The following is a 25,789-nucleotide window of genomic DNA, read 5'->3' as shown; positions in this document are numbered from 1 at the left end:
TCTCCGTCCCCTCAATACACACACATTGCTAAACCTTGTAGATTCTGGAGTTGTAATGTCTCTTATCATCTGTCTCTCCCATTTAATTTTCCTTGTCATCATTTCAGTTCACTGCCTCAGTACTCTTTAGTTAACTATACTATTACTACTGGAGTCTTTGAGGAATCAATTTCATAAATGGTGTGGGCAAGAATAAGAATGCAAGAGATTACTGAAAAGCACTAGAATCACTGACAGCAGACTAGGTCTTTAAGAAGTTTGCTAAGTGAATGGATGGATAGTCTGAGGGGTCAGTGAAGTTAAGGACAAAGGATAGAGTTTTTTCTGTTTTGTTTTTTAAACTTCAAAGATGAATAAGCAGTTGTAGGCAGGAGGGAAGAAGTCAACAAAGAGTGTGAAAGGACAGTTTGCTAATTAATCTCATTCACACATTAATTCACACATTCACTTCCAGATATTTATTATAAATCTATAATTAGGCACAATGCTAAGTGCTGGGTATATAAAGGTGAATAAAATCAGACAAAGAACCAGCCCCTACAATCTTCAAGTTGAATGACAGAGGCAGACATTAATCAAGTAATTGTACAATTACATACAAAACTGAAAACAAGACAAGTGTAGGAAAGATAAGTACATGGTGTTATTAAAGTCTATTTGTAAAGACATCTGCTCTAGGCAGGGAAGTCAAGAAAAATTTCTTGAGGAAGTTTCCTCAGGTTCTAAAAGATGAAGGGGAATTAACCAAAGGAAGAGGGGAGGGAAGAATATTCTGGACAGAGGGAACAACCAGTGTCCTACGGTGAGGGTGTGATGAGAAGGGCTGAAAGAAGGTCAGTGTTCTGCGAAAGAGAACAAGGTAGGGTGGTGCGAGAGAAGGCTGGAGAAGAAGGGGCTGTACTACACAGGGCCGTGTGGGCCACAATAAGAGGTTTTTTCTTTAAGAGCAGTTGGAAGCTTTTGAAGGACTGGAAGGACTGGTGGAAGACAGGATCAGATCTGACTCCAGATCTCTGCAAGACTAATCTTCCTAAAGTGCAGGTTTCATGACAGTACTCTGCTCAAAACTTAAATGACTTTCACTGTCCACTGAAGTAAGTTTATCTGCCACGAAAGGATCTATCTCTATGATAGACCCCGCTTTTCAACCACTCTTTATAGTTATTTTGTACTCTTCACCAAATCCCTTCTTTTTGCTTTTTTATCCATGTTACAGATACCTCCTACCATGCCCTCATCCTTTCATTCTCTTTTTTTTTTTTTTTAAAGATTTTACTTATTTGAGAGTGAGCAAGTGACTAAGAGAGAGAATACGCTCAGGTCAGGGAGAGGGACAGAAAGAGAGAGAGAGAGGGAGAAGCAGGCTCCCTGCTCAGACGTGGGGCTCAATCCCAGGACCCAGGATCATGACCTGAGCTGAAGGGAGACTCTTAGGCGACTGAGCCACCCAGGCGCCTCAGAATGCCCTCATCCTTTCATTTCTATTTCTTTAAACCCTTTCTATCCTTTGGGTCAATCACAAACCCCACTTCTGTAAAACCCTCTTTTTTTTTTTTTTTAAATCTTTCTGGTCGAGATATTTTGCTTCTTTGAAATTCCCAATAGTCTGTGCTTTTTTTGCCATTTGATATATTTAACTTTTTACTGTAGTTACCTGTGCACACATTCATCTCCCCCTTTCCTCAACATCCAGCAGGCTGTAAAGTCTTTTGAGTTCAGAGGCTTTGTTTCATCTTTGTATCCCCCACAGTGCCTAAAATACAGTCTTACGTATAGAGCACCTGCTCAATACACCTTGGTTGTCTATTTTTAAATTCAAATTTCTAAGTATTTGGAGCCTTTTTAATTATTGTGTAGATGCCAGCTTCTACACTGATTTATAGTTATGATGCTACAACAAAGTGTGGGTCTCATTTCCTTTTCTGGCATATATGGGTTCTACTTACGTTGATTTTCATGGCATCGTTTAGAGACACACAAAAAAAGACTAAACCAACTCTTTAGAAGAAAAATCAGAGCTACAAGTCAGGTACTTAAATCCTTTAGCTAACAACAAGATGATACTATCTCAGAGAAGAAACTCAGGTTGTCTTACCATATCTAGTTTGTTTGTTTGTTTGTTTATTTATTTCTCAGAGAGAGGGAACACAAGCAGGGGGAGCGGCAGGCAGAGGGAGAAGCAGGCTCCCCACTGAGCAGGGAGCCCGATGCGGGGCTTGATCCCAGGACCCTGGGATCATGACCTGAGCCTACGGCAGACGCTTTACCAACTGAGCCACCCAGGCGTTCTACCATATCTAGTTTAAAGAAGATTTATAAATGAACATTTGAGATCTTTTCCTCAGTGAATGAAAAAAAAAAGTAGGAAGTAAAAAAGGAAAATGTTATTCTAGAACCACTTTAAAAATTTCCTTAAATGTGATCTGAACAAAGAATCTAAAATTCACATGAGCAGCTTTCTAGACATCCCTATTCACTGACAAGACTTATTCCTAGAATAAAATGTAAAAAATAATGTAGAAGAGGGAAAAGAGGTCCACAGATTGTAGTGAGGATTCTGTAAGCAAAATAGTTTTAACATATTTTTACAGGGTGCCTGGGTGGCTTAGTCAGTTAAGCGTCTACCTTCAGCTCAGGTCATGATCCCGGGGTCCTGGGATTGAACCCACATAGGACTCTTTGCTCACTGGAGAGTCTGCTTCTCCCTCTCCCTCTGCTGCTCCCCCTGCTTGCCCTTGTGCTCTCTCTCTCATCAAGTAAGTAAATAAATAAAATCTAAAAAATAAAAATTACCCTCCCCACAACCCCCCCCGTATTTTTACATTAAAAACAATCAACATACACATTTTATTTTGCTCTCCACCACTCTAAGTATAACGCTGAAGTACTAAATCACTCCATAGCTTCCTTTTGCAGGTTCCTCAGCTTTGATATGGAGTGCAATATAATGTCAGCTAATATAATGTCAGTCTGTAGTAGAAAGACAACAAAGGAATCTTGAGGGGTGTTTCTCACCTTGACTTCTATGAGTACTTTGTAATCTTTCCACAGAAAGAGTGACTAGATTAGCCGTATCATTCAGTGCATTTCTTTGCCAAGCTTAACGACTAAGATCATTAAGTACTAATACTCGGGCAGAGTCACCATGGTTCTTTATCAGCAAAACTAAATTGTTTTCTATGCTAAATATACTCATCCTCATTGTCTCTTTCATTAGCCTTTTACATACTGCATTTGAATAACTTCTTACTTATAACATCTCATAGTTGAATTCACACTACTAAGTTGACTTAACCTGGATACAGTCTAACCCCTCCTTTTGCCAACAAGAAAAATAATGCAAAATGAGGTTAAGAAACCTGTTCAAGGCTACACTGCCAGTGCAAAGGGAAAAAAAAAAACAGGATATAATCCAGAATGAGACAGAATTTAGGGTTTTAAGAGGCCTCTGCATAGCTAGAGGTAAGGGAATTACATTTAATAAAAGTATTGTAATGATTAATAAAAATTATTTACATCCATTTAAATTGCATTTACTTTTATCCTGGACACAAAGCTAAAGTCCCCAAATCAAGAGGCATATGAGGCTATTACTATTAAGGACGTCTAAGAAAAATAAAGTAGAAAAGAAGAAGGTACCATGAAGAAGTATGTCATTATGGGCTTTCTACTTCATAACTATTATCTAGGAAAGGGAGATAAAAACTTTGATTACAAAAGACTATGCTAGCCAAATAAAATAAAATGTTTTTCTTATAACAGATGGTTTATGCCCTGATAATGTTTGTATTTAGTGCTTTAGGATTACCTATTAATAAGGAAGCCGGGATGCTTTCCATTGATATTTCTAATTCAAAGCAAACAAGTTCTTTGTAACTCACTTTGTAGTGATATATTACACATAGGTTTGTTTAAAGGGCTGGGCTGTAGTGACTTTAAACTTTATATCTAAATCCTGCTTATGACAGATCTATAAGAGCAGCTTTGTAGATGAGAGTTGGAAAAGCCTTTCTTCATAATTGTTGCTATGTAACAATTCTCTCAGAATAGCGGCTCCAACTTTTTTTTTCAATGCTCTACGTTGAAATGGAACCAACCAGTGGTGTCCATATGCACCATTATCTCAATCTTACCGTGCAGAACCCTGAGGCTGGGGATAACAATGCCCTTGAGTCTCTAGCTTCCTAGCCTCCCCAGGCCTGTCTCAGTGAGCTCAGTCAGGATGTGAAAATGTCATTGGCAGATACAGAGACTGACTCCTCAAGTCAAGGCTGTGACTGTCAAGGGCCCAGTGCTGCTTGCTACCTGCGAGTCACCAATGCTGCCACTGTTGCTGGAGATGAGGAACACCTTTGTGTTGAGGATCCTTGGTGACTTTAATATGTATTGTGGCCTTAAGTTGGGGACTCTCAACTACTTGTGGTTAAAAACACTAACATTATAAAATTGTCAAAAATATGGGGAATTCTGAGGGGGAAAAAATCACTGGCCTTGGTTAAAAATTTAAACAAGTATTTTTTTCTTTAGAAAATATCTGGATTTCCAAAGTTACTTCAATTTAAAAATACATTTTCTTTTTTTTAAGATTTTATTTATTTGACAGAGAGAGACACAGCAAGATAGGGAACACAAGCAGGGGGAGTGGGAGAGGGAGAAGCAGGCTTCCCGCTGAGCAGGAGCCCGATGCGGGGCTCGATCCCAGGATCCTGGGATCATGACCTGAGCCGAAGGCAGCCGCTTAATGGACTGAGCCACCCAGGCGCCCCTAAAAATATTCTTATATAAACTCTCAGCAATAAGTATGGGGGGGTTAGAAATAATCGAATTATTATTTAATCCTCAGTAAACAAATACTTAAACTTCACTATGACAATGGTACTGTGATAGTAAACGTAGGATAAACAAATCCAAGATTTACACACGGGATAAAACAAACAAAAAGAGGAATTTTATGGATACTGAGAAATAAAAAAAAAAAAACACAAACACTTGTTATGATTCAGACATTCAACTTATATGGTCTTATAATTCAACACTGTGGTCTTTCTGAAAGGGCGGGGGGTCATAAGTAATCATTTTGCATATTGAGAAATTCCTAGAACATAACAAATTGATATTACAAGTCCATGAAGGTATAAAATCACTCACAATAGGCATATTTAAGTTTTGGAAAAACTGCAAATATAAGCCTCTAAAATGACTACTGGGTATGAGGTAAGAAGAGAAGACCTTTACAGTTTAATCTATGGAGCCCTCAGTGGAAATTTACAACAGTGAAACCACCTTGGAAAACAGGCTAATAGTGCCTCAAAAGATTAAACAAAGAAGCTACCATCTGATGGTAACTCTACTTTCAGGTATATATGTAAGAAAACTGAAACATGTTCATACCAAATCTTGTACACAAATGTTCACAACAGCCAAAAACTAGAAACAACCTAAATGTCAATCAGCTGATTAATGGGTAAATAAAATGTGGTATATCCAGAAAATGGAGTATTACTCAGACATAAAAAGGAATGAAGTACTGCTTTGTGCTACAACATTAATGAACTTTGAAAACATGTTAAGTGAAAGATGCCTGACACAAAAGGCCACATATTATATCATGCCATCTGTATGAAATGTTCAAAATAGGTAAATCCATAGAAACAGAAAGTAGATTAGTGGTTGCCGGGGGTTGAAAGAAGAGGAAATTGGGACTAAGCTAATAGATATGAGGTTTCTTTTTGGAGTGATGGCAATGTTCTGGAATTAAACAGTTATGACCCTTATATAATATAGTGAATATACTAAAAACCAGTGAATGGTCCACTTTAAAATGGTGAATTTCATGTTATATGAATTTGTATCTCAATAAAAATTCAATTAAATGTAAAAAATCCCACAATTATAAGGAAAAATAAAAAAGTTATTTCAATGATCTTCCATTATGGTCTCAGCTACTCAGAACCAAATTTGGAATGTTAGAAGGAAGGCCTTAGAATACTTCTGAAAACCAATAAATTTCTAAGGAACCATCTCTTCATTTTTCATGGTATGCTCACAAACTTCTCTAAGGAAATTAGTGATGGGTGGGCTAAAAAAACAACCTGCTGAGGCAAAAAGCCTTAGTTACATCTTTCTAGTCATGCCTAGTACCCTAGGGAAGTGACTCTCTTGAGTGTCTGTATGATGGTTACCTAAAGTGGCTGCCCATATCCAGTGACGGCTTTTGTTTAGTGATCATGGTCAAGTTGAGCTTGTTTAAATACCATTTCTCAGGACTTAACATGCTCTTCCCTAAACAATGGGAATACTGAAAGCTTTTAGGGGGAATAAACTATTGCATGGTCTCTGCCTAGGAAGTGGGCCACAGTTCACTGGAAACAGACAGTTCAGATAAATAAAATGAAAGCAGACATTTCTGGAGATGATCTTGAAAGCTTTCCATTAGAGAACACCAAGGGCATAAAACTAGGAATAGCATGTATCCATGTTAGACTACCACAAGTCACTCTCTACCTTCTCTAAGTAATACGAAGTATTCATCTCCTTCATTAGATAATCAAATCATTCCCACAGAACAACATTTACCCCTCTCTCTGGCTACCTACTAAAAAGACACTCAACTCCTATGCTACAATTAACCAGAGATTGTCATAATGCAAAGTAGTGGCTATATACAAAGGTTAGCTTGGGTGGAAAAGTTACATTTTAAACATGAAAAGTCAGTGAGGAAACGGATTTCCATTTCTGGCATGTGGGCTGTGCATAAAGTAAATTAGGCCAGTTAATCTAATTCTCCATAGCCCTCTATATGGTTTCTCTTTGGCTGCTAGTCTGGACCTTTCTCTAGATTTCTCAGCTTTCAGTCAACATAGTTCCCTCTTGTGTTACAGGCTGATGTATAATGAGAGCTCAAAGAAGACTGGGAAGACTAAGAACAAAGGGAAGAGGAAAAGGAGAAAAGGGATCAAGCTGATGGGGGTGTCCTATGGCTATAAAATCTTCTCAGAATACCAGTCAAAATATTCTCAAAGAAACTACTGAGTACCGAGACCATGATGAAAATTGATTCTACAGTGTCTGTTTTTCTTGTATTAGGAGTAGGATGAGAATTATGAGGAATATAAAAACAAATATGATACATTATGAGGAGGCATCACAAAATGTACTTTAATTATTATGCTTGCTAATTTGGTATATAAACACATCAAAATTATATAAATACATTAACTAGCCTTACACAATAGAGTATACAGGCACTAAAATATTTATAGCTGACTGTCTCTATATTTATACACACCTTTATAAAAAATCATGCATCAAGACTATGGAAAGAGCCTAGTATTAGAGCATTACTTTGTGGGAAAATCAGATTCAACTCTGTATTATTTCAACATATAGTATGTAAGAGTAAAGTCTGATAAAGTTCAACTAAGCTAAAAAATTACTATAAGCAAGTGCTTAAGCAGTAACACCAATTACCAGGCTACTTTACTGCATTTCTAATGAGTTATTAAAAAACAAAAAAAGGGGCACCTGGGTGGCTCAGTTGGTTAAACGTCTGCCTTCAGCTCAGGTCATAATCTCAGAGTCCTGGGACTGAGCCCTGTGTCGGGTTCCCTGATCAGTGGGGAGTCTGCTTCTTCCTCTCCCTCTACCCCTCCCTCTGCTTGTTTTCTCTCTCTCAAATAAATAAATAGAATCTTTAAAACAAAACAAAATAATACTGAGTCAATTATTAGTATTACAGATGTTCTATGTAAGGAGTACTTCAGAATCTTTGCTAATTATAACATTTATTAAATAAACATGAAGGGACTAAAGGGAAATTAATTCCTTCACTGTTAAATAAATGTATACTGTTTAAGCTCTGATTTAAAAGGTCTTTCTGCGTGCTCTTGACAACTATTTAAGGTCTGAGTATAAAGTATAAATATCCATAAACATTGCAGTCATATTGGCCATTCAAGGCATATGGAGAAATCTAAATGAAATGGGAATAGATCATGATGTATTTTTACATATAAGTGTATTTCATTGGGTGTGCAAAGATGAAGTATATAATTTGATTTGATCAATTCCTTCCTGAGATTATATGGGTATAAAATTCCCATCAGTATACACGGACAGATTACACATTGTGGTTTAAATTTTTCTAATGTTAATACATCTGTGAAACTGCAAGGGAAGTTACAAGGAAAAGATGATTTGCTACAGAAACACCTATTTACTAGTAAGAGTACAGATGTGAAAGTTGAAGAATCAGCCCTCTTTCATTCTTCTGGACTACTATGTAGTAGAGGAGTGCAAATATAAAGTAAAATTATACTTTAGAGAAGTCAATGGGATTAGTATTTCACTAAGTATTTTAATTTTATCCCCATCTCATAAAGTAATATTTACTCTAAAAGGATATTAAAAGGACAAGGCTGAGAAAGAAGGGGCTTATGAGTTGAGCCAGAGAGTCTTTGGGGGAAGAAATATGAAAAGCTAAAGGGGACTTTCTGAGAAAAGAGGAAATAAATAAAATAATACTGGGACAGGAGACAAAGTCTTAGAAGCTGATGACCAAAGAATAAGGGGATTCAGCTAGTGAATATATAAAGGTGCAAATACAGAACGGAAAGGATCAGGAATAACCTGCAAGGAGGGCTAATGGCAAAAGTTAGAATTATGAGAAAATATTTCAAAAGCAAAAACCAAGAAAGTGTCAGCTGACTTGGTGTCTACAATGACCAATGATTTTAAAAGAAGCCAGAAGAGCCCTAACTCTACAGTATTTTAGTTGTTCAGGTATCAAAAGGACCAAGGACCAGGAGAAAGATGGACAGATCTAGCTAGGGGTTAATATATAATGAAAGAAAAGGATTCAAGGTGAATGACAAAAGGAACTAGTCAGTGTTTACTGCTACCTCAAGACTGACCACGTAATGTGCAACATGTAATACAAATAAGATGTGTGCAGTTTGTTTCTTAACTTCAATTAAGTTACTATTTTTATGGGTCACTGACCCTTGAAATAAGAGGTTCCCTAAACTATATCCAAAGTTAGGGAAGTCAAATAGTGCCTAAAAGGATCAGCAAAGGTTTCAATATTTTGTGCCACATGGGGGCCTTTATTAAAATCAAACACTAAAAGCTTATTTTTGTGTGGCATAATCATTTGAAATTTTAATGGCAGTCTTTATTATTTCATTTTCTATACTTTTTTTGTTCCTTGCTATACATTTTGGAGAAGATGTGTCCAGAGTTTGATACAAAAAAAAGTAGGACCTAACATGTGTCCTCAGTAAGCAGCTGCTCATTAAGATAATACTTCCAGTTACTGGCTTAGAAAGCAAGATTCTGAGATTACTGCTTGGCGCAGGCCTGTGACTTGTCAACCAAAAAAGTTACTTCCTCTTTAGTATAATGAATTGCAGAAGTACAGTTTAACAGTTATCTATGAGGGTTTATTGGCAGGCATAGGATATGGTGGGTGAGCAGAGATACTGATATATTTTTTTTTGCTAGTGACCAAAATATTTACAAATTTCATAAAATGGAAAGAACTTTCTAAAAAATTAATAAGATCTGTTTCACAAATAACCAATTCAACTGGAACACTGAATAGTAGAAATGACAAAAGATTTGTTCTTATGGGTGATAAAAAATTTATATCAGGGCATTCAAGTAAAGTTATTTTCTGTGTTCTGATTTAATGAATCATGTGAGTTGTATCTGGCTGGGTGACACAGATGCTGGCTCACTGAAGCCTACTCTAATGCCTCCCAGAACAGCCTTCCTTGGGACAGTGAAGCCAGAGTAACATGTCAGACTGAAGAAATATCAAAGAAAGAGAAAGCAGGGCTGGAGATGCTATGAGGTTGGCTCGTAACACTTCTTGACCTGTGAGTGTCCAGTAAGTATTCAGTGTCCTATGGGCTTCAATGACCTAACAAGCAGCAAGTAGCAACACTAATGCAGTAATGAATGGTCCTCAAAAGAAGACTTGCAATTCAAGCTGAAAAACACAACACTTACTAGATGGTTTTAACCCTACTGAAAGACAGCTTTGGAAACCACTAGTGATTTCTTAAAAGGTGAATGAGTATTAAATGTTTTATATATGCTTGTGTAGTAAGTATCTACTTTATAGTTCCTTTATATCTGTTTGATTTTAAAGATGTATATTAGTTTGGAAATTAAAACATTCCTAATGCTATGAATAGTATGTTGAAGAAAAATGAAATAGCATTAAATATGTTGGTAAAACTACAGTTATAAAATAATGAGACCTATTCAATGTTAATAAAAATGCATTGTTAAAAATGAAATTAAAGGACTATTCCATATATATTCCACATGGAGATGTTCTCCTCTTTCAAAAGATAACAAATAATATTTGTGAAGAAAAAGGCCCTCAGACAAAAAGATGGCAAAAAAGGTAGAGAATAATTAAAGCTTAACAAAATACCGGCATATCACTTTACATGAAAGTTATTTCATCACATAGGAAAGGAAAGTAAGGCACAAAATAGAGGTACATTTTCCAAAGATGCTTATAAAATCAATGAATAACTTGGTTTTTCCTCAGTCAAAATTCTATTTAGTATTTAGAGTTAAAATCTGAAGGAGTACTTACAATGACAGCAACACCACAGCAATTAAGGTCCACTCTGCAGGTTTGTGTATAATATTTCTATTTGTTAATCTGTAAGATAGGAAGATAAAGTTTACCAAAGGATTGTTACATTTAAATACATAAACCATCTATTTTTACATAAAATCAGATTTTATGACATCATGTGTCAAAGAGCACTATTTTCTATTCTTTTTTTGTTTGACAGGAGTCAGCAGAATACTGTGGCTTGATCTTCAGTACCTGATAATGACCATCTCAAAAGAACATGTTCCAGCCCCACTTCTGTATATTTATAACAATATTACTGTTAGGATGGGAATATAGGAACAATACGGGCAACTAAATTGCATGGTTTATTAAAATACACACACAGTTCCCTGTAACCATATCTTCTGTATTTTTCCCCAAATTTTTCATTAAAGCTAACAAGCTAATAAGCAATTTCTGATTTTAATTCATCTTTTGCACCTTCCTACCTTGTGGTAGGTTGGCAGCAGGCACTGAAGGGATGTCATAATCCATAATTTACAGAAATAAAAGTTGACAATAAATTATAAGACTAGGTCTTTAACAAAAAAAGTTTTATGATCTGAAGGGGCACCTGCACCCCAATGTTTATAGCAGCAACATCCACAATAGCCAAACTATGGAAAGAGCCCAGATGTCCATCGACAGATGAATGGATAAAGAAGATGTGGTATATATATATAAAATGGAATACTACTCAGCCATCAAAAAATGAAATCTTGCCATTTGCAATGACGTGGAGGGAACTAGAGGGCATTATGCTAAGTGAAATAAGTCCATCAGAGAAAGACAATTATATGATCTCACTCATATGTGGAATTTAAGAAACAAAACAGAGGATCATAGGGGAAGGGAGGAAAAAATAAAAAAGACAAAATCAAAGAGAGAGACAAATCCTAAGAAACTCTTAATCACAGGAAACAAACTGAGGGCTGCTGGAGGGGAGGGAGTGGGAGGGATGGGGTAACTGGGTGATGGACATTGAGAAGGGCATGTGATATAATGAGCACTGGGTATTATGTAAGACTGATGGATCACTGACCTCTGCCTCTAAACCAGTAATACATTATATTTTAATTAACTGAATTTAAATAAAAAAACAAAAAAATACCAGAAATTAATTCTATCACTTAGCAGTTGATGACAACAAAATACATTGTAGTCAACTTAGTTTCTCAGAAACCATTTGGAAAAACTGCTCTAAATAAAAAAAAAAAAAATGATATAAATCACTAAGAAAAAAAAGACAGCCAATGATATCTGATAAAGGACCACTACCCAAAATAGACAAAGAGCACTTAAAATTTAACAATAGGAAAACAAACAGCCCAATGAAAAACTGGGCCAAACACCTTAACAGACATCTCATCAAAGATAAACAAATGACAAATAGGCAGATGAAAAGATGTTCCATATCACATCTCATAACGGAACTGCAATTTAAAACGAAAATGAGATACTACTATACACCAAGCACAATGGCCAAAATCCCGAACATTGACAAAATCAAATGCTGAATCAAAATCCATCCACAAGAGTCATACATTTGCTACAACTGATAAACCTACACTGACATCATCATCACATGGTCAAATGTTTGGCTCTGTAGCAAGGATGTGGAGCAAAAGGAACTCTCATTCATTGCTGATGGGAATACAAAATAGTACAGCAACTTTGGAAGAGTTTGGTGCTTTTTTACAAAACTAGACATATTCCACCATCTGATCAGCAATCATGTTCCTTGGTATTTATCCAAAGGAGTCAACAACTTATGACTATAAAAAAACCTGCGCACAGATGTTTATAGCAGCTCTATTTACAACTTCCAAAACGTGGAAGCAACCAAAACATCCTTCAGTAGGTGAATGGAAAAATAAGCTGTAGTACATCCAGATAATGGAACATTATTCAGGCCCAAAGCTTTGCGCTATCAAACTGCAAAAAGATGTGGAGATACTTATTTATTTATTTATTAGATTTTATTTATTTATTTGTCAGAGAGAGAGGGAGAGACAGAGAATAAGCATAAGCAGGGGGAGTGGCAGAGGCAGAGGGAGAAGCAGGCTCCCTGTGTAGCAAGGAGCCTGATGTGGAACTCGATCCCAGCATCCTGGGATCATGACCTGAGCCGACGGCGGCCACTTAACTGACTGAGCCACCCAGGCGTCCCTATTTATTCATTTTTTTAAAGATTTTTATTTGTCAGAGAGAGAGAGAGAGGGTGCACAAGCAGGAGGTTCGGCAGGCAGAGGGAAAAGCAGGCTCCCTGCTCAGCTAGGAGCCCGATGCAGGACTTGATCCCAGGACCCTGGGATCATGACTTGAGCTGAAGGCAGATGTTTAACCAATTGAGCCACCCAGGCATCCCAATGGAGGTACTTTATATGCATATTACTTAAGTGAAAGAAGACAGTCTGAAAAGGGTACATACTGTATAATTCCAACTATATGACATATGGGAAAAGGTAAAACTATGGATAGTAGAAAGATCAGTGGTTGCCAGGGGTTGTGGAACAGGGGTGGTGGTGGGGAAGTAGACAAATAGGTGAAGCACAGAGGTGCTTTAGGGCAGTGAAAATACTATATGATACTATAATGATAGGTACATGTCATACACTCATCCAAACCCACAGATTATATAATACCAAGAGTGAACTCTAATGTAAACTGTGGACTCAGGGTGACAATGATGTTGTCAATGTAGGTTCATCAACTGCAGCAAATGTGTAACTCCGGTTGGGAGGTTGCTAATGGGGGAGGCTATGCATATGTGGAGGCAAGGAGTATTACAGGGACTCTCTGCACCTTTTTCTCAATTTTGCTATGAATTTAAAACTGCTCTTAAAATATAGTCTTGGTGCGCCTGGGTGGCTCGGTCGTTAAGTGGCTGCCTTCGGCTCAGGTCATGATCCTAGGGTCCTGGGATCGAGCCCTCCACCGGGCTCCTTGCTCAGCAGAGAGCCTGCTTCTCCCTCTCCCTCTGCCTGCCTGCCGCTCCCCCTGCTTGTGCTCTCTCTGTCAAATAAATAAAAATAAATTAAAAAAAAATCTTAAAAAAAATAGTCTTAAAAAAACCCCAGCCAATAAACAAATAGACAAAGGATATAAGCAGGCAATTTACAGAGAAGGAAAGTTGAAATGTCAGTAAACATTTGAACAAGAGTTTAATTTCACTAGTAATCTAGAAAACTAATATAAAAGCAATAATTCACTCCACCACACTGGCAAAAATAAAATACGGATAATACTAAAGGCTGGTGGTTGGGCGCCTGGGTGGCTCAGTTGGTTAAGCGACTGCCTTCGGCTCAGGTCATGATCCTGGAGTCCCGGGATCGAGTCCCACATCGGGCTCCCTGCTCAGCAGGGAGTCTGCTTCTCCCTCTGACCCTCTTCCCTCTCATGCTCTCTATCTCTCATTCTCTCTCTCTCAAATAAATAAATAAAATCTTAAAAAAAAAATACTAAAGGCTGGTGAGAATATGAAGAAATAGTATTTTTAACACACTTGATGTAAGCAATCAAACAATTTGGCAGTATCTAATAAAGCTGAAATGCATATGAATAGCTCTATTATTTCACTTCTAGATATAAACCCTAAACAAACTCTCACTTATGTTTAAGGAAATATGTATAAAGATATTAATGTGCTTGTAATAGGAAAAAAATCATAAGTTGTGGCATTTTTACAGAATACTAAACAGGTCAAAAATGATGAATGAACTAGACTTAACATATTTTGCTCATAACTTGAATGAAAGACAGCAAGTATGGTATCACATTATTTATACAACTCAAGAACAGACAATACTCAGTATTATTTATGGATACACATGAGGAGAAGTACAAAAACAAAGACTAGAAAGATACATATCAAATTCACAGTATCATCTGCTTCGGGGCGAGGAAAGGAGAATGGATTGGGAAAGGGAACAAAGGGGAATTCATGTCAGGGCCTTTGCATTGGCTATTCCATTGCCTGAAACTATCTTCCCCAGGTAAGTTTTCTTGTTACCTTCACAATAAGGCCTATCTGGACCACCATATTAAAAAGTGAAACTTCTAGGGGCGCCTGGGTGGCTCAGTCGGTTAAGCGTCCAATTCTTGATTTTGGCTCAGGTCATGACCTTAGGGTGGTGAGATCGAGCCCTGTGTGAGGCTCTATGCTCAGTGGGAAGTCTGCTGGAGATTCTCTCTCTTTCCCTCTGCTCACACGTGCACTCTTCTCTCTCTCAAATAAATAAATATTAAAAAAAAAAAAGTGAAACTTCTTTCCACTTCCCAGCCCCAGATTCCTGACTCCCTTATCCAGCTATACATTTTTCTTTCTTCTCCTATTCCAGTTATCACTTTTTTTTAAAGATTTATTTTATTTATTTCAGAAAGAGTGTGGGAGGGGAGGGAGAGAGGGAGAGAGAAACACAAGCAGACTCCAGGCTGAGCGCAGAGCCCAACGTGGGGCTCCATCCCACAACACTGAGATCAGACCTGAGCTGAGACCAAGAGTTGACACTCAACTGACTGTGCCACCCAGGCACCCATCTACTATCACCTTCTAACATATAGTTATTGTTTATTATCTATTTGTTTTTTTGGCTTGTGGCAGGAATCTATATGTTCTTCACCTATTTATTTCAGATCGATTTCTTGGGTGTTCAGAATGATCTGATATTTATCTAGCTGTGTTCAAGGGATGAGGCAAGCATAGGGTCCTCTACTACTCTGCCATCTTAAGTCCTTTCTCTTCACCTATTTATTCCAAACACCCAGAACAAGGGAGGCATTCAATTAATTTTTTTCTAAATGAGTGACTTAAACTTTAATATTTTAATTTAAAGAATACATCTGGATCAAATATTACAAAATATTAATATCTATTAATTCTGAGTAGAGAACATGCATATCTTTATTACATTAATCTGAATTTTTCCCATAGTTAAAAATGTTTTACAAAATTTTAAAAAGTCCAGATGATATAAAGTACACTATAGTGGTTAAAAATTGTGACAGACATATGGGTTCAATACTCAGATCTGTCACTTGGCCATACTTGGGACACATTCAACAGCTGTAAAACTTTTTAAAAATTCAATAAAACAGGAACAACAGTACTGCCTACCTTGTAGAGTTCTTGTGAGGACTAAATGTACAAAATACATCCATGTTGCCAAATTCAATGGACATTTCTCAGTCCTCATCTTAATCGATTAGCAATATTTGAGACAACTAATACTTCCTTTCTCCTTGGGACACTTTCTTTACCTGCCTTCCACCTGCTTGATTTCCCTCCCTCTCACTGGCACTCTTTCTCAAACCTTCTGATTTGGGTATCTCCATGGCCTCTACCGTTGGTTCTTTCATTTCCTCTCTATATGCTCATTCCCTTGGTGCTCATAGCTTTAAATATTAGATAACTATGTGCTGATAGCTCTCATATTTATGATCTCTAACCTGAACCCTTTCCTTGAATTCCAGACTTCTATATCTAATGGTCTCCTTGACATAGGCATCTCAAAACTTACTACAGCCAAAATTGAGTTCCTCATCTTCCCCCAAAACCAGGTCCTCCTGCGGATAGGTCCAACTCAGTAAATGGCTATGCAATCCTTCCAGAATCCAGTTACTTAGGCCAAAAATCTTGTGGTTAACCTTGGCTCTCTTCATGTCCCATGTCTAACCAGTCATTAAATCCTGATGGAACTATCTTCAAAAGAGAACTTAATTACTTATTACTTCTACTGCTTTCACCTTGGTCCACTTCATTTCTTGCCTAGATTACCAAGACAGCATCCTAAATGGTCTTCCTGCCTCTGCCTATCTACTGTAATTCTCAAATCAACAGTGATGTTGTTAAAAATGTATGTGAGATCATATCATTCCTCTGTTCAAAATCAACCAATTGCTCTTCATCTCACATCACACTTGGAGTAAAAGTGAAAGAATGACCATAGCTATAAGGCCTATATAATCTATACCACACCCACTCCCTGCCCTGTACTTCTCTGACCATATCTCTTTGTACCTTTTCCTCTGCTCACTTCTCCAGCCTCACTAGCATCCTTAATATTTTATGAATATACCAGGCCTGCTGTACCTAATATATTTTCACAGACAACAAGATGGCTTGTTCCCTCACCAACTTTTAGATCTTTCTATAAATGGCATCTTTTCCATGAGGTCTTCCCTGACCAGTCTGTCACAGATAAAAAATCACAACCATCTTCCCCTCCTCAGTACCAACCCCTTTCCCTGCTTCTGGGGTAAAAAGGAAGAGAATGAAATGAGAAAGGGGAAAGGGCATATCACCAGATAATGATAATACATATATTGTTCTTAAATATTTAGTTCCGTGAGAGAAGGGATTTTTGTCTGTTTTGTTCACTGCTTTGTCTGGAGCAACTCAAACAGAATCTAGCACATGACCAAAAAAGGTCAAAAGATAAGCATGTAAAAAATGGCAAAAACAATTAAAAATAAATTCCTTTTTTCTTTTTTTAAAGAAATTCCTACTCTACTATACTCAAATCTCCCAAAGTTAACCCAAATTTAAGATTTCATGAATTCATTTACTCATCCAGCAAAAAATGTATTCAGTACCTGCTCTATACCACTGCTTCAGGCACTGGGGAAAACACAAGATCTTCTTGTGTCAAAATATAATTTTAATTCAAATCAGATTTAGAAAAATATCTTGACCCAACACTGATAACAGTAAATCTTTACCAAGCAACTTCTGATGGAACCACTATGGCAGGTAAATCAAAGTAACATTTCTGGATAAATGATTGTGATGCAATTCAGTGGAAAGGACAGCTCTATTCACAGGGGAAAGATTCTTCAAAGAGCTGAAAAAGCTGCTTTATGTGTAAGTTCTAATAGGCTCTCAACTCTGGCTGCACATTAGAATCACCTGGGGGGCTTTTAAAGAATACTGATGTCTGGACCCAACTGTAACCAAATGAAACTCAGTCCCTAGGGGTAGAGCCAAGCATCTGTAGTTGTTAAAAGCTCCCCAGGTAATTCTGATGCACAACTGGTTTGAGAATCACTGTTTTACAAGTTCCTATTATTGATTATCATTTCAAAGGGAAGGATATGGTTATTTATGTCAACTCTTTTCCATTGCCAGGATCTACTGAAAAGATCTCTCAACACTAGTCCCTGTCATCAATATGGCATTTTTTTTAGAGACTTCGTGTAGAAAGCCCTAGCCCACAAATAGTCACATACCTGCTGAAGTTGTCCTACTAGAATCTGAAGACCCCATGAGTTATTTTACCAGAGGTAATTCTGTACTCTAAGTAACTGACATTTTCCTAAAAGGCAGCAGCAAAGCCAATTTAAGCAATTTTTATTAAAGCTATAGACTCTGACCTGCAGGTACTAAAGAGTAAAGATTTAAAAAATAATTAACATCAAGGTTTCTTATATTTGTGTGTGATTAATGATCTTGTAGTTGCATTGTTTCCATGTTATCTAATAAGGGTAACCACCTCAGTAATTAGAACAATCATGTCATTCAGATATACTGTTATTACCTGAACATTCACTTTAAAGTCTAAACATTCTAGATGAAGTAAAAATGTCCTTATGTGTTTTTGTCAGTCAGAAAAATAAAATGCTGCAGTAATCAATGATGCCTGTGAAAACCATTAATTTTATGTATAAAACAATTAGTAAAAAATTTTAATTATTTAGCAAAATAGATCAACAGTTAATACAAACGGTAAATACATTAAATAGATTACTTTCTTGAGAATGTTGTATCTTGGAAAAAATGTTTATATAAATTCAAATAATGTTAGGGAAGAATAATAGAGATTAGATTTTATCATAATTCGATCTTTGCAGAACTCTATTATATATTAGGATTTACAACATTTAGAAAATAACTATTGTTAAAAAAGGAACAAAAGGCCCCAAAATGGAGTCCCTTATGCTAAGACCCACCAAGACTTTACACCTAACCTAACTGTAGTTTCATCTGGAGTTTTAAACCCATCAGTCTGGGATTTCCTGATTACCACTAAGGAGGTAATCTACATGAGAAGACCCCCTGCCTTTTCCTCTAAGGGAAGGTGACCTTGCCTGAAACAATCCTTTTTTTTTTTCTAATAACTTCCTTGTCCTGCCCCATTTCTACCTACAAATGCCTTCTATTTTGTACAACCCCTCTGAGCATCCTTCCATTTGTCAGATGAAATGCTAATTCATTAACCACTAAGTAAAGTCAATTAGATCTTTAAAAACTGACTTGATTGAATTTTTGTTCTTTTTTTTTTTAAGATTTTATTTATTTGACAGAGACACAATGAGAGAAGGAACACAAGCAGGGGGAGTGGGAGAGGGAGAAGCAGGCTTCCTGCTGAGCAGGGAGGCAGATGCGGGGCTCCATCCCAGGCCCCTGGGATCATGACCTGAGCCAAAGGCAGATGCCTAACGACTGAGCCACCTAGGCGCCCCTGAATTTTTGTTCTTTAAGAGCTTTAAGAGCTACGTTTAAATTTTACTTATTTACTGCCATTTAAGTTATAAATCTTCAAGAAAATGGCCTATTGGGGAATTCTTAGAATCTTGTGATGATGAATTTAACATACCACTTCAAAATATCATGAGTTGAAAAAATATCTAAATTATGTAAATAGATACGCAATAATCTCAATACAATCTCTAATCAAAATAATAAAAATGTTAAGACAAAACGGTTAAAGAGTAAACTGAGACACCCCTAACACATTCTGTTTAGTCAAACTTCACAACAAAAGACTCTACAAGGATGTCTTAAAACAACGCCTATAGTGTTGAATCTAAAAAGGCCAAATATTTAAACATAAAGTGGTACAAATGATCCTTTTCAGAGGATGAAGTTTTTTGAGATTTGCCTAAACTATGAATCCTAGATCCCTCTAGTGCATACCTTATTGAAAAACAGTTTCCTGAATCACTTTATGGCATACAAAAAGGTTAGTGATGTTTTTAAATGTGTTAGTTGAAAGTGAATGACCATTTGGTATTACTGATATATAGTACAGTGACTACAAGAGAAATCTAACACCTAACAATGTCAAGAAATTATTTTTGTACTGTAATTTTAAACTTTTAAAATATTATTACTACAGTAGATAACAATAAATCATACTGATTATTTATTGGATGAAATAATTCTTCTAATCTAGAAGTTTGTTCGATGTTGATGCTATCTAGTTTTAGCCACAGGCAAGTAATGATTTTAATATTTGGTCACTGGCTTTTGGCCAAAATGTGTATTTGGTGCACCTCTACCGATACAGTATTTAGAGGCCTATCCTCATGCTTCTTGGTACAGAACACAGTCTTAGCCCGGATGAATATTTTCACCTTGACAATTTTAGAAAAATCCCAACTGCTCTGTTTCACAATTGATATTCTCTTTTCTTCCTTTCTTTATACTTCTTATCACTTCAAATCCGTTCCACACAATTCAATATTAAATTACCCATTGTTGTGTACTGTTCACTGTGTTCAAATTATTTTCTTTTTTTTTTTTAAAGATTTTATTTATTTATTTGACAGAGAGAGATACAGCGAGAGAGGGAACACAAGCAGGGGGAGTGGGAGAGGGAGAAGCAGGCTTCCCGCGGAGCAGGGAGCCCGATGCGGGGCTCGATCCCAGGACCCCGGGATCACGACCTGAGCCGAAGGCAGACGCTTAACGACTGAGCCACCCAGGCGCCCCCAAATTATTTTCTAACAGGAGAGTTCTTCCTTTAGGGTAGGCATAATGCTTCTTTTGCATTGCCCATCGTGTATAGCAGCACAGTGCTGGTCATTTGATCTGTATCTACTAATTCACTAAGATTCAGTATATTACTGGCTAATCACCTTTGTGTCCGAGACATCATTTTCCTTAATTTTAGGCAATAAACAATCCAAAACTAACTATATCAACGTCTGAGCAAAGAAGATGCTGCATTTAATAAAAGATACTGTTTAGTGGAGGAGAAAATAGAACACAATTCTTAGATCTAAGACACTAAAGGTAAGTCACTTTTTTCATGTCTTTGTTAGAAAGCCCCAACAGTTAAAATCAGAACTAGACAAGACTGCTTAACATAGCTCCTGTTTTAATTAAAACTCATGTGCTTATTTCTTATTGTACTTTGAGGCATTGATGAAGCTGTTTTGCAATACCCCAGAACATCCAAACTGCCTGACCAGAAATGCCCTGATAGCAAAGGAATGCCTAGAAGACTACATCCCACATGTGTCCTTCCCTGCCCACGATCACGGGCTGAGCACATACTGACCCTGACCCATGATCATGTGCTCCCTGCCTGCTCTCTTGCACGGACCCTCCTAAACCTCTCCTTGTAAAACTCTAGGTGTCCATCTTGCGGGTGGAGAGACTGGTTGTTACGGCCTGCCACCTCTCCTGGCTGCTGGCACCCAAAATAAATCTTTCTCTTTCTCTTTTCCAAACTCCTGTCTCTTGAGTTATTGGCTTCTCTTGGGACAAGTTTATCCAAGTTTGTTCAACAATAGTGTGGGCAAATCCAGCCAGGAGCTATGCTTTTGATTAGTCCAGCCCCCTCAGGATTTCCTAGGATGGAACAGTTGGCCATGGCAGCATGCCAGGGTTTATCCATTCATTTCCTGAGTTAGTGGTTGTGATAGATCATTAGGTAACACAGTCTTTCTATGGATTCTGCAAGGCAATCACAGGAAGTCAAAATAACTGAAAAGGAAAATTTCATTATTAACACCAACCTGAAAGTTTGGATGAGATTTTTCAGTTGTGCATAAATATCTCCTAATGTGATCTGAAGAGGCCCCACAAGTCCAGGCACTCTGAAAATAAAAAATTAGATTTCCTTTAAAACATAATTTAATTATACAGACATATTCTTTGATTCTTGCCTAAGTCTGGATTTTCTATAGGTAATAATGGCACTTAGGTAGAGGCAGTTAAGCTAGTTTCTGACTGGTGAGAACTCTGGCATTTTCTGTTGCAGCCAAAACCCAGAAAAAAACAGAATTCCTTCAACAGCATAACTATGGGGTCTTAAATTTAAAACTGGGTACTTTCATTAGCTAAAAAGTCTAGGAAACTATTTTCAGATAAATCCCTATCCACTGATTACACACAAGTATCAATAATCCAACCTAACTTTCAAAACCTGTGTAACCACAGTCAAGGATTGAGATCTTGTCCTATGAATCAGACACATGGTGACTTTTATTGTTTTCTAACCTAATACCAAACAGAAACAAATGTCTAAGTATGAGGACCATATAAAAGGCAAAACTAATAAAAGATTTATTATCTGTGAGGAACCTAACATAAGAGGAACTCAATAAATATTAGTTATTTAAAATGTAAAACTTAGAGGAGTAGGCTGCTCAAAATACTAAGGCTTCCAGAAGATATGTTTTTCTTATCATTGCTACTACAAAATTAAGACTACTCCATATTCACAGCCTTTTTTTCTTTTTAATTTTAAAGTAATCTCTACACTCAACATGGGGCTTGAACTCACAACCCTGAGTGAGATCAAGAGTTGCATGCTCCACCCACAGAGCCAGCCAGGTGCCCCTAATCCATATGCAGACCTTAAACAATGACTGAAAACACCTTTACATTTTTACTGCTAAAGAAAGAAAACAGAAATTGAAAAGTTCAAGACAGCCCTCACACCTCTGGGAAAAAGATTTTCAAACTTCCTTTGAAAGACAAACCAAGATTACAATTTTTAAATGTCATTTATGACTGGGCTAATTACAAGAAAAATAATTTCCACCATGGGAAGTTTAAAACTAAAGTGCAAAGTTGACTTGAACAAAAACTCTTAAGTTGCTGAGTGTGAAATGGTTCTATAAATATGTATGCAGAGTGAGTTAACAGACCGTTAAAACTTCATAAAGTTTCATTCACACGTGAAACTGATGTGACACATATACCACAAATCAGTATTTAAATGGTCTAGCTTTGATATTTTTTTCCCTGACTTCACTGATTATTAAGTGGAAGTGACAGACTTTAGTCTTCTACTCCCATAATCTCAACCTTCCTCTTTATTATGTACTTCTGTGTCTTCCACACAAAACTTAATTTCAATATTTCCTTGGCAGGATATCTTAAAAATCTCAATTTCTCAGGTAAAGACATCCATGTAAACTTTCCACATTATTTTTCAAACTGTTCAAAACTCAAGGATAAAAATTAATATAAATTATGAACCCACAAATACCAAGTTAATTTTAAATATTGTAAAGTGGAATGACAATTACATACTTACACTTTACTCAACTTTTCAAGTACGATGCGTTTTCTAATCTGGTTCTGAGAACTTGAATCTATCAGTGGAAAGGTGGGATCAGGCTGAATCACATTTTTAAACAAAACAAAGCAAAATCATAAATTTACATTCTTCTTTGATAAGAACAATAAAGAGTAAAACAAAAGTTCACACTTGGGGTATGGTAGAAAAAAACTAGACTTGAGAATTATTAGGAGATTTAAATTTGAGCACTGGTTCAGTCACTGGGCTGATGTGAACTTGAGTCATATGCCTGCTTTTGAGAAATTTTTCTCATCTGTATAAAGGGATACTAATACCTTCTTTATTAAATGAGAAAATGTATACAAAAGAACTTTGTAAGCTACTAAATGCTATACAAATGTTGGAGATGAAAGCTTTAAAATTAGCAGATACTATATATATATTATGGGGAATTCCACTTCTAGAAATGGCAGACAAAATAATTCTAACCATCCTTCCTGCTGAGAACTGAAAAAACACTGGGAAAATACCCACATTTGTTTGAAAACATCAGAGAACTAACAAGGCAGTAAAGAATTAAGGCCAAGAGATTCTAGAGAAGGTAATTCCAGAGAGGGCAGTGACTAATTCCAGAAGAAGCAATTCAGATACTGAGAACATGAGCATTGTTTTTCTAATAAGCATTAAAGCTTGGGGAATGCCAAGAAGGAAGAGGTACTGGCAACCCTTCCCTCCAAGCTTGACTTAGAAGGACCATATTCTAGGACTAAGAATGAATAGGAAACAGACTGGCTCTTACAGGGACTGAAGTCCAGCTTCAAATCATCTTAATCCCTGATTGAATTAAGCGATTTGGAACTGCTACAAATCATCTGCCTGAAGCAAACATAAATCTGTTTTAGAGGAAGATAACATCAGTTTGGGTCTCAAGTTATCTGTAATTTTTAATATACAATGTTTGCCATATAATAAAACAAAAAGAAAACAAGACAATATGGTCAAAATCTCAAACATTAGCCCATAGAAAACAGCCCCCAGGGAATACAGGTAATGGAAGTTATCAACTTTATTTAAAATACCTATGTAGATACATTCAAAGAAAAATGACAAGACTAAAAATTTCTGCAGAGAACTAGAAATTATATAAAAGAATCAAATGAAAATTCTCAAACTGAAAAATACAGTATTCAAAAGTGAGAACTCAATGGATATATTTAATAATATAATAGAAATGACTGAAGAGAGAATACAGATTTGGAAAATACTCAGAATAAAGCACAGTCACACCCAACACTCCTCCCCACATACACACATAATGCAAAGCATAAAAGAATATGAGACACAATGACAAAGACTAACATGTCTGTAACTGGAGTACCAGACAGAGAGGAAAGTAAGAATGAGACAAAAGCAGTACCTATAAAGATAATTGAGAATATTCCAAAACTGATGAAAGAAATCAAGATTCAAGTATTACAACAGCCAAAAGAATAAATACAATTATAATCACACCTAAGCAAAGCATTCTAAAATTGATGGTAAACAAAGACAAAAAAATGTCTTAAAAATGGCTAGTGGAAGAAAAACAGTGTTTTCAAAGAAGCAGCTCTAAGAGAAATAAATGGAAGCCAAAAGACAAGGAAATATTTTCAATAGACTGAGAAAAAAAAAAAAAAAGAAATGCTAATCTAGAATTGAATACCCAGAAAAATATCTTTCAAAAGTGAAAGTAAAATAAAGAATTTTCTGATAAAAACTGAGGAAATTCATCATTAGTGAACTGCACTAATCAAAATAAAGGATATTCTTCAGGTCCAAGGCAAATGATCCCAGACAGAAGAATGGAGATGCAGGAAGGAATGAAAAATAGTGGAAGAGTAATTAAGTGAATAACTCCAACTGAATACTGACTACAAATCGTCTTACAGGATTTAAAATATAGAGGGAATAAAAACAGACAACAAGAGTACATAAGCACAGAGAGGGTAAATGGAATTAAAGTTTCTAGGGTACTGTCTAGGAAGCAAAAAAATTAACTTATATTGGACTTTTATAATAATTCAGGTTTTAATCTTTATAGTAACCACTTCTGATTAGTAAAATAAAGTATAAAAAGCTAACAGAGAGTAAACAATGAAATAATAATATTTAATTCAAAGAAAGCAGGAAAGGAGAGAAAGAGGAACACAGAATAGATGGGATAAGCAGAAAGCAATGAGTGAGATGGCAGAATTAAACCCAAATATATCAATTATGACATTGAATGTAAACAGACTAAATTCTCCACATAAAAACAATTATCAGCCTAAGTAAAAAGAGTCCTGAAAATACTAATAAAAGAATGCTAATGCCGGCAAAACAGACGGTAAGAAAAAAAACTTATCAATGTAGAGAAAGGTCACTCCATAATATTGAGGTTCAATTTACTAGGAAGACATAACAATCTTTTTTTTTAACACCATATAACATGGTCTCAAAATATTAAAAGTAAAATTCACTAAACTGAAAGTAAAGACAACCAATCCATAATTACAGTGACAGATTTTTTACCCACCTCTCTCACCTCTCGCAGTAACTAACAGAATGAATAACACCTCTCCCCGCCCTCCCCCAATCAATAGTGTTTCTCAAACTTTAATATGCACACATTTCCCCAAAGGAAAATAATGAAATCTGACCCAAACTCCTCATCATAAAAATCAATCTCAGGTGAACTGCAGATCTAACTGTGAAGGGAAAAACAATCTAGAAGATGAAATAACCTGGGCTATAACAAAGATTTCTAAAGAAGTCACTAAAGGGAACAATTAATAAACTGGACCAAAGATATCATTAATGAGAACAATTAATAAACTGGACCAAAGATATCATTAATGAGAGTGAAAAGGCAAGT

At 36.4% G+C, this 25,789-nt stretch overlaps 1 protein-coding gene across 2 annotated transcripts in view; it reads right to left on the bottom strand.

Annotated features, from left to right (window-relative positions):
• RPAP2 (RNA polymerase II associated protein 2) overlaps positions 1 to 25,789 on the bottom strand; it is a 75,387-nt gene that overhangs the window by 24,343 nt on the left and 25,255 nt on the right. Inside the window, exons 9-11 of one of the 2 annotated variants that reach the window (XM_027596958.1) lie at positions 22,912 to 22,994; positions 21,383 to 21,463; positions 10,613 to 10,681 (exon numbers count right to left, since the gene is read on the bottom strand). In XM_027596958.1, the coding sequence (XP_027452759.1) occupies positions 10,613 to 10,681; positions 21,383 to 21,463; positions 22,912 to 22,994 (233 nt within the window). Of the gene's footprint in view, positions 1 to 10,612; positions 10,682 to 21,382; positions 21,464 to 22,911; positions 22,995 to 25,789 lie in introns of those variants that run through there. The other variant, XR_003520422.1, reaches the window with a different exon arrangement.

The sequence above is a fragment of the Zalophus californianus genome, chromosome 4, assembly GCF_009762305.2.
Source record: "Zalophus californianus isolate mZalCal1 chromosome 4, mZalCal1.pri.v2, whole genome shotgun sequence".
Classification (NCBI taxonomy): Eukaryota; Metazoa; Chordata; class Mammalia; order Carnivora; family Otariidae; genus Zalophus; species Zalophus californianus.
The sequence above is the reverse complement of the archived record's forward strand: the minus strand, read 5'-3'. Positions and strand labels throughout refer to the sequence as shown.